At 34.9% G+C, this 13,084-nt stretch overlaps 1 protein-coding gene across 1 annotated transcript in view; it reads right to left on the bottom strand.

The window, feature by feature from the left end:
* Window positions 1-3,849: 3,849 nt before the first annotated feature.
* ADAM10 (ADAM metallopeptidase domain 10) overlaps window positions 3,850-13,084 on the bottom strand; it is a 51,396-nt gene continuing 42,161 nt past the window's right edge. Inside the window, exons 9-16 of the mRNA XM_050903024.1 lie at window positions 12,699-12,862; window positions 10,909-11,092; window positions 9,795-9,945; window positions 7,216-7,399; window positions 5,914-6,022; window positions 5,392-5,612; window positions 4,527-4,653; window positions 3,850-4,048 (exon numbers count right to left, since the gene is read on the bottom strand). Coding sequence (XP_050758981.1) covers window positions 3,954-4,048; window positions 4,527-4,653; window positions 5,392-5,612; window positions 5,914-6,022; window positions 7,216-7,399; window positions 9,795-9,945; window positions 10,909-11,092; window positions 12,699-12,862 — 1,235 coding nt within the window. The 3' untranslated portion in view covers window positions 3,850-3,953. The remainder of the gene's footprint in view (window positions 4,049-4,526; window positions 4,654-5,391; window positions 5,613-5,913; window positions 6,023-7,215; window positions 7,400-9,794; window positions 9,946-10,908; window positions 11,093-12,698; window positions 12,863-13,084) is intronic.

The raw sequence follows: 13,084 nt of genomic DNA, 5'->3' as shown, positions 1-13,084 counted from the left end.
AGGGATACAGCAGTTTGAAGACTTCTGAAGTTTCTGAGGAAGAAACATTCTCCAGTTCAACTGAAACAAGCTAGTGTATCCTCAGATAAGACAATCTGAATACTTTTAAAAAGTCAAACAGGAAAATTAAAAGAACAGTCAGTATTTGAACTCTTGCAGATATGAAGATACTCATTCTGATGTCATTTTTCACAAATCGTATATGTCCAAATAAATCCTGTCCCTGTGTTTTGACAGCCATTACACTAATTTCTGATATAAAAATGAAATAAAGCCCAAGTTGCAGCATACTCAAAGTCTTACAATGTCTGAACATAATACTGAAGTCATAGCTACAAGTGCAAGTGCCTATAGCCGTGCATCCCTTTGTGCTCATTGGAATTATTCCTGTCTCACTCCAAACAACTGAACCAAGACCTTGAAAGCCATCAGGAACCGACCCCTGCCAGCGCAAGCACAGCTTAGAACGACATAATGACTGCTGTCCTTTTAATCACCTCTCTGTAATAATGAACCTCCAATATGCAGAAGTAAAAAACTCTTCCTTCATTTTTGTGTGTTTTTCCTGAAAGAAACATTGGAACATCAATTAAAAGGCAAACTATAACAATGACTTATAGTCTGTATGGTATAAATAAAGTTTCATAGCTTAAGAGGAGTGTGATGCCCTTCTCACATTCCCACCATTCTGACTATATATGCTTCTACACCACAGGTGAATGAATACATTTAATGACTAAAACATTAAGAAATATAAGATGAATAAATGAATAGCTACAACTAGGGATTATTAGGTTAAATATTAGTTAGAAAAATTACAACTATTTATGTACTCATTTGTTTCCCCAAAACACATTTTACAATATACACAAAATTTGTATTTTAGATGCTTAGGCATTATTTCTACACCTCTGGTTTGCGTTCCTAGGCAGAAATTCAAATGCAACCACCACCAAATCTATTAGCCACCTATGATGCTGATTTGCAGAAGGGGTCTGCTCCAACTGATTTTCTTTTAATACCTTTTGCCCTGACAGCGCTATTTAGCCACAAGGGGAAGCACTTCTACAAAAAAGTCATGGGGAAAAAAAAAAAATAATAATAATAAAAAAAAAAAGTAGTGTGAGGAAGAAACTCTGAGTATGCTTTGATTACATCAAAGCATATGCTGCTCAGTTAGGGAAACTGATATCCAAGCAGGCCATTCTCAACAAACAGCCCCAAGAATGAAAGACTAGCTGGCAGGACTTGGCTTTTAAAAGCAGTCTTATCACTTAAATCAACTATACAACACACACGAAAACACAGACTCAGCTTAGCAGTTTTAAAACACCTTGCAAAAAGCAAATTTGCTCCTTCTAAAAGTCTTATCCATCAGTTGTGCATTCAGAGTATTGCATGTTAATTCCAGCATTCCTCTTCAAAAATACATTTCAGAAGGTATCATTCAGTAGCTATGGTGCCAGGCTTGAATACCCACCAGTAACTAGTTTCCATTTTGAAGACAAGAACAGAGAAAACTTTATTCCTGTGATCATACAAGTAATTTAAAGGTATTTTAGGGCTTTTCCTTAAAAAGGTTACACAAAAACATTTACTCTTACATTTAACTGTATGATGTTAGAATTGGGAGGTGCACTTTGATAGTGTAAAGATAGTACTATTACTTTTTGGCATGACAGCCCCTTTCCAGTGAAAGCCAAAAATTAAGTAGAAGTAGAATCTGTGTATTCCTTTTTGCTTTCAGGGCTCAAAAAGTAAATGGATCTTCAGAAGATGATTTCATCAAGTCTATTTATTAATGCATTTCAAGTTTCAAAAAACCTTACATATCTTTGCACAATACTTTTTTGCATTTTTAGTAAAAATTTCCAAAGTGAACAAAAAAGATACTGTATAAAACACAGTGGACATGAAATTGACAGTAGTATTCCATTTCATTGTCTTGAACTTTCTTTCGGTTTTACCACATCTTGACTTGCAGTGGAGAGTTCAGTGCACATTTCTGTTTTCAGAAAACATTTAACTTAGACTCAAAATAAAATAGGGCAGCATTTGTCTGCCAAAATCCTACCACAGGATAACATTACAGGCAAAAAATTTACATGTTCCAAAGTCTACCACACTCAAGAAGTTACTAAGAACTCTTGCTGAATAAAAGTCACCATTTTAGAAATGCAAATCCACTTCCAATCTTTGCACAGTCTTAAAACAAATGTATTTAAAATGACTTAAAAGCAACTACATACACTTCTAACTAGTTAAGATCATTTAGAATTATTTATATAGTCTATTGGACTTGGGGTTTCATGTACAAAATTTGTCTCTAAACCATGTACAAAAAGCTGTATTTTGAAAAAGTTACCACATACTGTACAAGTTTACAAGGAAGAGATCCCATTATATTCTGTAACATTTTTGGCCTTGCTGGCTTGCGTCACATTATGAAAATGATTGTGTAAACCTTATACTCTTAAAAAACAAAACAAAAAGAAAAAACAAACAAAGGAAGCCTGTCCAACCCTTAGTAAATTTTCTCCTAAGCAAAGCCAGGAAAATTATAGCCATTTGCATCTCTAATTAGCTTGGTGCTTTTGGAAAACAAGCAATAAATATATCACAAGCTTAAACATTTTGTAATGCCCCCTTTCATCTCCTGCATAGCAGTAAGCACCTTAAGACATCTTTTGTTTCCTCTTTCAAAAATGCCAATTATTTACATCATAATAAAAACTTTGGAATGGGACATTGTGCTGTTGAACTTCACTACTGGTGTAAAATGTGGGAAAATGGGTAGTCCTAACTACAATTTTAACTTTGCCACAGTAGCTGGGTGAATCACTCTACTTTAGTGGTTATCAATCAACAGTATCATGCTGAAAAGTTATCCAAATATCTGATAAATTAAAAAAGAAACTAAGAAAACTACAGCTTTTCTTTCTTTCCACATCCCTCAGAACACGAACTTAATTATCATACTGTAAGAATATCTGAACAGCCCAAATAAAACTGGTTGCAATTTTTAAAACAAGTTGAGTAACAGGCAGAATTTTCTAATAAAGCACAGAAATATTTCATCTAACTATTCATTATTTAACCGAATGATCAGACAAATTAAAAATATTTATGCTGAGCTACAAGAAATTAGACACTTATATAAAACATTTTTGAAACATTCTGGCATTTGCCAAGTTTGCAGAACACCTGTTATATCTCTAAAAGACCATTCAATCTTGTATGCTATGTCTTAGCAGCTGTTTGATAAAGATGAAATGAGTGCTTGAAACAACTTTCATAATGATAAAAAAAGTTTGATTTGATTCAAAATTGCTGTGTAAAGCATCACAGGATCCTTGACCATTACACACCATCATCCTCTGTTATCCTGAGTATGTCAATTAAACAGTAATTTCTTCATTAATAGCGGAAAAGTTTTATAATACAAAGAAACATCCATATTGCAATTCTCTTGTTTACAATTGCACACAAGTACGGGTGTACGTTAGAAATACATGTCTGCATATAACAATGTATATACATTGACAAGTAATGTCTCCAATGCTGAGGTGGTCTAGCTTCCTAGCCTTGTCTGGCAGTTGAAAAATATGTATTTTTTCAACTCTTGAGTAAAAGTTTTACTACAGCCATATTTGCCTGCAAGTGAAGAAAATGCAGCAATGAAGAGCACAGAAGGGGAAAAGAATCATGATACTCTAGGACTTTGTGCCACTAAATTAAAAATATGCAAGAAAAACACTTTTCTTCTTTTTGAGCTGGAAGATTCGCTCATTAAAAATTAACCATTTCCACTTGTTTTGAGGGCATATCATCTTTTTTTTTTTTTCTCTCTTCAATTTTTGAGAGTTAGACCAGGGACAATGACTTATTAGGTTTTCTTTGGAGTGAGTTTTCCCATTGTAGGCACTAGGAAGAACCAAGGCAAAAAGCTGCAGTCAACGTCTCATATGTCCCATCTGGTAACTCTCTCGGGGCCTTTGCCGCTGTGGTGGCTGAGTGGTTTGTGGGGGTCTCCTCCTTTTTAAAGTGCCTGTTTCAAAGAAAGGTACCCATTGTTAAAATGAATTTTAAAAAGAAATGATTTCCAGAAAAGTTGCCCTGGCCATGCAAATTAAATATAACTATTTTTCTGAAAGGCTTCAGCTTTAGACCTGCAAGGTTTTAAACAGATGATTAACTGCATTGAGTATTTACAGAACACATTTTATTATCTCAACAGCAGTTCCTTAAACAGGCTGATTCTTACAAAGTGTAGCATGGAAGAGGAAATAAAAGGAACTCTGACTCAGAAAAAGTCTTCAAAGCTTTCTTTTGATATGCATATTATGTTATAGGAAAATAAGGCAAGAGTTAAATTTTTATGAATTGTTTCACTGGCATGAATCCCATTTGTAGTTTCACAGTGCCAGACTAAGAACTGTAGGTTGGGACACCTGAAATTTCCCTTTAGAACAAAATAGCTGAGGATAAAACATTTCTCTATAAATTTAATTACCTTGTGTACTCACCTGGAAGTGGTTTATGAGGAGGCAACTTTGGATTACTGCTTGGAGTATGAACACTGCATATCTTAATGAAACCAGCCATTAACATGATCAAGGCAATTCCCATAAGCAACACTGCCCACCAATAAGCCTAAAAACATTTAAAAAAAAAGATTTTTTGGGGGACTAGCACACATGCACAAGAGACAGGGGTCACTGAATACAGCTTTCCTTTGCCTTTCAAAAGTAATCAAAAAGCTGTTCTGAAACACCACTTAAAAGACCGTAACGTTTTAAAGAAAAACATCCCCAAAGCTCTTACATAAAAAAACCCCCAAATACTTCAGATTCATTCTATTATCAGAAGAGAATTTCACAGAAGATACACTACAACAGAGCTATATAAGCCTAAAACAATCAACAGCTTACACAAAACTGACTATGCAGCTCTATAATGGTGTTTCATTGTAGCTCTCCTCCCAGACATTAGGAAAGCGTCATCTAGTGCAATAAAAATAAGAAATGCTAGATATCAATATATTTAGTTCCTTAAAAGAAATCAGAGCATTCAAATATGAAGAGTTAAAACGGGAAAACCCAGTAAATTAAAAACATGAACATTAACACCAAAACAGCCAGTGGAGTGAATAGAGGTATTAACACAAAATATTTACTTGTTTATTTGTTATTTATTCATTTCCATTCCCTTCAATCTGTCAAACTTATTTGCTGCACTCAAGGTGCTTATAGAAAAAACAGTAAACCGAGGACTGATTATACTTTGAAGAATGCTGAAGTACTGTATCTATACGGCAACACTTACCAACTGTGAATATTGATTAACAAGAAAATTTTATCTTAGACTGGTAAGATAAAAAAAAATACTTACCACAATCCATTCTGCAATATTTTCATATAGCTCTGGATTAAAAATTGCTTTCTTTAATCTAGCTAGAGGGCCATCAGCATCTACTAGCCGACACCTCATAAACACATCACAGTAGCCTTTGAAATCATTACAAGGAGATCCAGGTTGCAAAGTAATAGTTTTACGACCAAAGTGTTTCTCCCACTGGTTAGAGCCTGTACTTGCACAAGTAGCTGGGTCCACTGAAAAGTAAATACAAATTAGATTAATCAAACTGTTATTGTATTAAAACATATGTGCATGAATACCTTGGTGTTCAATTGTTCAAAATGCTTTTGAAAAATATCAAGTTTCTATTAATCTGTAAAAAACCAAAATATATTGTTTATTTCCTACAAATACAATGCAATGTTCATCTGAAACTAAGCATGAACAAAACTGCAGTATGCTCTCAAGTTAACAAAAACTAAAATATAAACACCGTGAGAAGATTCCTCAGATACCTACTGCTATATTTACGCTTACAATTCAGACAAGTCTTACTTTTTCTCATGCAGCAGACATGACACAATTCTCTATCGTCCTTGCCATCTGAACTAGCACATGTACATTCCTCCAAGCCATACTTCTCACAGATAGAGCCAGCACATTGCTGTTTGAGACAAAAGTATGAGAACACAAAAATCAATTTCACTTTTAAGCACACTGACATTAGGAATGATATTAATTTTTAATGGCTGAAAGCATAATCATAGGTCTAAAGATGCTTATCAATAAAAATAATAGCTTTAATTTCTTCTAAAGTTTATAAAACAAAAACCTTAGTTATTCATTTGCAGTGTTTAGGCTTATTTGATAATTTTTTTAAAGGTGATTTACCCCATTTTGTTTGTTAACACTGTATCTTTTTTTAGGGCCTCAGGGTACCCTGCAAAACACTCACAGCACTGCAATTCACACTGAAACATGATTACTCAAAACTGTGGTTAGGAAAATATATCAAAAGCATGCCTTAAAAAAATATTTTCTCTCCGAAAATAATAAAAATTAATGGCAAGATTCTGTATTTAATTCCATTGTGGGAGGACCCTTCAAATTCAAATAAAAAAAATTCAGTGTATTTATAATCTTGTTTCAAAATCAAGCAACTATATAAAAGACAATTCCTTTATCTTTAAGATGACTCTAAACTAGTTGAAAAATTATTACAAGCAGTATCATTTGATTAAAAAACCTGGGCTGCACAAAACAGAGACTTACAGCAACACAAGTTACAGCTCTTTAAGAGGATGACTTTTGCTTGTTCCTGCTTCCAAGTAAACACAGATCAATTTTTAAGAGACTTCCCATCAATATTTCATAGCAACTGCCATGGACTCTCTAACCCAGGAAACTAATGGCAGTTCAGAGTAATTCTATATGCTTGCACATCTGTGTTACATGCACATGGGTGGAAGAACTGTATATTTTCATTAAATCAAATTCAACATGTATTGATAGCATATCTAATTTTCTAAGGCAACAAAATTACTTGACCAAGATTGAAGAAAAATGAAGATGGAACTAGGAAATAAAACACTTTCATATTCCTGATTTTTACAAAAAAATTTAAATGGAACTTTCTCAAATAGTAAAGCTAGCTTGATATTTGTTACCTGCTTCTTAATATTTGGTGTACCTTCACAGTTATTTTGATTGAAATGAATAAATGAAACATTTTTATTGAAAAAAAGACTAATCTTACACTCTTCTCCATTAAGTATTGAAACCATTATCACTTTGTAATACAGTGCCTTGCAATAAACAACTGCGGTTGCATATGACTGTAAAAAAAAAAAACCATACCCCATTTATGCAAACTTGTGTTTGCCTGTTACAATCTGTGAAGTTCGGTTTAGGCTCAGATGCTGGACAGAGAGCACTAACACCATTACACATTCCTTCTCTTGCACAGTCAGAATCATTTCGACACTTATCAGTCTTCAGTTTGAAATTACACTGTGCAGTACAGCAGGGGCCTTGACTAGGGCTAGAAATAAACAGAAAACATGGATGTAAAGAAAAAGCATGAACGATTCCAGAAGAACTATTCATCCTGAAACCTACTCAAACACTCAACGTATTTCTGATCTGTGCTAAGTAAAATGTGAACTGAAAATAATTTTTTCCGTCCTTTAAGGGAACAAAAGGTTACTGCACTGAATACAGATTTCCTAGTCATTGTAGTAACCAATTAAACTATTTGCATTATATTAAACAGTACAAGCACATTTTAAATTAAAATATATAAAAATAACAGGATTTCAAAGTTTGTATATATAAAATATTCAATTAGCAAGTTGGCAAAATTAATTCAGGAACAACTGATTAGTTTGATAGTATCAATGTAATAAATAAGTCAAGATTTATCTGTCACCGATTAACATCTGTAAGAAATTTTTTTTTTCTACTTTCTGCAGCCATACCACTTACATTGTTTAAATAAACAAGAAAAGGGAAGGAGACAGGTCAGAGCTTATATCAGAAATTACAGTCAGCGTATAAGCAAATTTTGGGGGAAGGAAAGATTTGTCAAAGCTATGTAGCTTCACTGGTTCCCCTAAAACACTTGGGATCCTTTCTGTCACAGACATCAAAGCATCTGAGCCCCTTGTACTGGTGTGATATAGTGGTGTACATAGCGTATCTGGTGAAACAGCAGGAAACAATCATTTCTCTTTCTGAAGTGTCTGAGTACTTATGCCATTACAAGCAGCAGAAGAGTGAAGGTTAATCAAGTAGTTACGTATGCTTTATAAAGCTAAGCCTCCCGAGTTCTCATCTCACATTATTCTGTATCTCAATACTATTCACAGTGTGCTCGCTGGCATTCAGTGGACATCAGAAGATAGCACAGACCTTCTGCAGGTCAGGATCTCTCCATTTTAAAACTACTGCATGCTAAGAAAAATCACTCTCATGTCACACATGAAAAAGACTAAAAGACATGTAAAGTAGCTGGATAGATACCATAGTTTTCCTAAAATGTATTTTAACATGTTATTTATGTGATCCATTCTTACACTTGGATTTGCTTTACACGTCTTTGGAAACCTCTTTGTACAGCAAAATTTTCAATCTTAATAGAACTGGAAAAAAGGGAATCCTAAAACAAAAGTGATGCAGCAATTCATATTTAAGACTGCTCCAGCAGGGCATAAAGCTAGACTACAGTCAGCTGAACACAAGAGAGCAAAGAAAGGAGGTGGCAGTGGCACCTGGTGTACTCAGAAGGAAATGGCTTCTCACCATAGGTGCAACATAAAACTTAATCTCAGAAACCAGTTATAAAACAAGACAATGCAAGGCCTTTATTTTGGCAGAAATAATAAGAATTTGCAGGGACACACACAGGGGACAGGGGACCCCATGCAAAATTATTGCAACTATGAATTCACAGGAGATGGTCCTTCTACCATGTCTACACTGTCAAATACGTTTTAACAGTAGATGCTACTTTTACTTCTGCTCCCAGGATGACAAAGACCATTTTTAGGGCAGGAAAGTTTAATCAGAACAAAACTGTGTATGTTGTATTAAGAGGTTGAGCTGGTTTGGACTTAAAAATAGTAGTAATTTTCTCTTCGTCTTTGGCTAAGAGTCTAACCAGACATTAGATTTATGTCTGTCTCTAGAGAGGAACAAAAGCTCATGCCTTTCATGTGAAAAAAATTTGACTTAAGTTTTCAGATGAGGTAAAAATTTAACATGTATCTTAAGTCACGGGACTAAGAGAGAAGTTGACTTACTTCACTGTAAGTCTTATGATCTTTAAAAGTTCCTCTTATAAATCACCATGTACACAACACTGACAAGATATAAGGTGACTTAGAAACAGTTTAATTTATAAAACAAGCATTTAAAAAAAAAAATCAACTATATCCTTCAGTCATCTTCCAGTTAGGCAATGCTGTAGAAATGGCACTAGGATAGGATCCAATTTCATAATATCCTCCATTATCCTTTGAGCAATTAATACTTTCCTGTACCTATTGTAAAAACAGCATCCTGGTCCTGTTTTTCTGAATCATACAGTTTTTGCAAGACTTTTGCAGAACATGTTTCCGATAAAGATAACAGAATTTCAACATTTATTTGTCTGCACTGAGTATTATGATATGTTAGCATTGATACAATCCAGTGCCATATTATGTTTTTTCAAAAGCTAGAGAAGAGTCATCTAAGGGAAAGCAAGCTACAATTAGCACCAAGAATCGCATAGCATAATTGTGCTTATGAACTTCTCACTCACTGTATAAGGCATTTTAAACAAAATAAATACCTTAAGAATAATGCAGATAAACAGATTCAGATTCTAAAATACCAATTATAGCTACCAATAAATCCCCAAAATTGAAGCATACTATAACAGACATGCACAATACCTGCAGTATTTGCCTGGTTTTAACTTGCATTTTTTATCTTCCGATTGGTTTGCATCATAACAGCATTCATCTTTACACTGGTCACTGTATCCACAGTCACACTGTTCTCCTTGTTCAACCAGTCCATTACCACAGATGGGCTGACCAGACTCTGAAAAATGCCAGTATATTTATGTACAAAGAATATGCAAATAGACTTATAAATGTTAACACTGACTTGCAACAGCATCCAGCTAATCATGACTGAAAATGCCTGGTCAAGATGGACTTCAGACTAGGGCTCAAGTCAACTTGCATTATTTGCTTGCCACTCAGCTTAGTCTTTCCTACAATTTATAGAATTTTAAGCCTCTGAGTAAAAGGTTTCTGCTGATAACAGTGGGATTTTTCTTGTGTGGATAGGAAATCAACAGTGGTAAGAGGAAGTTTTCTGCTAAGCCTCCAATGGAGCAGCATCCTTTCTTGCACTCCTCGTTTAATGGAGTCTGAGGACCTTAAGGCAAAAGCTGATAGTACTGGGGTGAACTAGTACTACTCCAAACCCCAAACCTACTCGCTGCACAATCTCACAAAATTTGTGAGAGCTCACACATCACAGACTCCAGACAGAAAATTCCTGCAAAATCCTTATTTTTTTAAAATATTTAAATAGAATTTCCTGTATTTTAATTTGTGCTCCTTACCTCTTGTCCTTTCGCTGGGCATGACTGAAAACAGTCTGGCCCTGTTTTCTTTACTCCCTCCCACCAGGCATTTATAAAGACAGACAAGAGGCCCCCAATCCCCAGCCTGCTCTTCTCCAGACTAAACAGTCTCAGCTCTCACAGCCTCTCCTCATATGTCAGATGCTCAATCCCTTAATAATCTTTGTGGCCCTTTGCTGGACTCACACCACCAGTATGTCCATGTCTTTCCTGTACTGGGGAGCCCAGAACTTGACACAGTACTCCAGATCTCAAATTCAATTCTTTACTTACAGAATCTTTTAGTAAACTAAAAAAAAAAAACAATCAGTAAGATAAAAAAGTAAAATAAAAATTAATAAAATAAATTTCTAATTAAGCGTAATAGTAATAGCTTAGCCGTTCTGCTTTCAGGATGACTAAATACATACCAACGAAACAATTATTCCTCTTCTTCTCAAGAACTTGGCTGATGTTCCGAATGCTACAGATAGAGAACTTGTTGTTGTTAAGTTTGTCCCCAGAGGTAGCTCTTGCATACATGATATAATTGCCATTTTCTTTCTGTCCCAAGTTCTTGGACTCCCCTGGAGTGCACTCCATTCCAGAATCATGCTGCAAAACAAGTATTTTAAAACTATGTCTATCAAGACAGCTTCTCTAATTTTTTGCTACCTTTTTTCACATGTGCAGAAGTAACCTGATTCAGTAACCTTAACACAGTGAGAATAAAAGGTTCATAAAAACAAAACACCTACACTCCAAGGTTTCTTGCAACACAAAAAGTATACAGAAAACAAAGATTTGTTTTGGCTTGTTTGTTTGTTTTGTTGTTTTTTTCTTCCCCAGGCAATAGTAGCAGGTATCTAATTTCTTAAGTTTTAGCTTATTTGTGTTCTTGGTCATGTATAACCCAAGTGCATGTTCTGGAATGAATACTGACTCGAAAAAGTTGTCATCTCCCAAGATGAGTGGCTTTATGACCACAAAAGGGTAGTAAGTATTCTGTGGAATAAAAGCAGGAGGAGTTAACCGAAACAGCAGTCTATTCTTTTTGCTTGTTTTGAGGGAGGTGCAAAGAGATCTTCAGAATACAGAAGTCTGTTTCTGTGACTAGATCTATACAATATCCAGCATGATGCATGAAAGGCATTACAGGTTGGCATACTAGCAATTAGCAGACTGACAACATACTAAGTTGTTAAGTGTAAGAGGAAGCCTAATGCTGTTCTGATGCATCCAGCTTTCCAGAAATACAACCTATATCTCCAAAAGAAGTAGGTAAATTTTAAAATTTTCAACACAGTTGTGAGAACTATATCATTTATTATAGTTTGGTAGAACCAAACACGTACTTTCATGTATTTCCCTAAACCAAATGCAACAGAGTAAAATTAAAAGAACCATCTTCCAGGCTGATCCAAAAGATGTTTCACTCAGTGGGACTGTTTTTTCAGTTTCATGTGCTTGTATTTTCAGGCTTGTTCCCACTCAGAGCCATGGTATTAGGGATCTTCTCAAGGCACATGAAGAACGCGTTCACATGTGAACATCTGTTTTGGAAGAACTCATCATTCTTGTCATATCTTGATTTCGTTTTACTTCCAAGAGTAGAAAGCCTATATACTTAAGTTTAAAAATAAAAATCTCAAACCAGAAAACTTTTTTCTCATCTCCAGCAAAACCAAAAGCCTCATGCTTTCAGCTTGCCACAAATAAATCATGTCCCTAAATGACTGGGAGACAATTTTGCTCTAAAATATTGTTCTTGGTATTTTGATCCTCTCCACGATTTTCTTAGGTAAACTTGCAAGTATAAATAACTGAACATAAAAAAGAGCCAGTTCTATCTTCACTTGTTGAATAGTGTCATCTTAATCAATTCTGCATTGATTCTTCCTCCTCTCTAGGATAAACTAAAATACATTTAAAAGATGTGTGTGACCCTAGTCTTCAATAAAAAACAGGGAAGTTTTTAGGGAATACAATCCCTTTGTAAGAAATAAACAATTCACAAAATCCACTGTTACACCAGTGTTGTCAAATACTCATAAAAAGAGCTTAGTTAGACAATCTGTTTTTTGTTTGTATACAATGTGCATGCACATATGCACATGCAGTCATGATCATACTTTCCTTGTTTATAAGTAAACACTCCATTGGCAAGTCATGCACTTCAAAATGGTTGAAAGTGAGTTAACAGATCAATAATAATACTCACAGGTGAACCAAAGTTATGCCCAACCTCATGAGCAAAAGTAATGTGAGAAACCTTGGGAGGAACATGAGAGCCATAGTTCTGAACAGTGATGATTCCAGTGTTCAAAGACTTCTTCTTACCATCAGAATACAGTTTGCTCTTTTCACATATTCCACCAGAGCTCCCTGCATTTAGACAAAAGTACAACATTTAGTCATATAAGAAAAGAAGTACGATGTTACTTTTCTAGTGACATTTAGAACAAGAAACAGCTTGCCTCCTCAGTGGACACTTACGGACTAAGAGTTCTTCTGTGCAATTAATATTAACTCAACTTTGGAAGTAGATTAGATTTATCCACACTAATGCTCTCAGCACTGAATGGACAGATTCATACAAGAAGTTAG

Source organism: Gymnogyps californianus, chromosome 11, assembly GCF_018139145.2.
Source record: "Gymnogyps californianus isolate 813 chromosome 11, ASM1813914v2, whole genome shotgun sequence".
Taxonomy (NCBI): domain Eukaryota; kingdom Metazoa; phylum Chordata; class Aves; order Accipitriformes; family Cathartidae; genus Gymnogyps; species Gymnogyps californianus.
The sequence above is the reverse complement of the archived record's forward strand: the minus strand, read 5'-3'. Positions and strand labels throughout refer to the sequence as shown.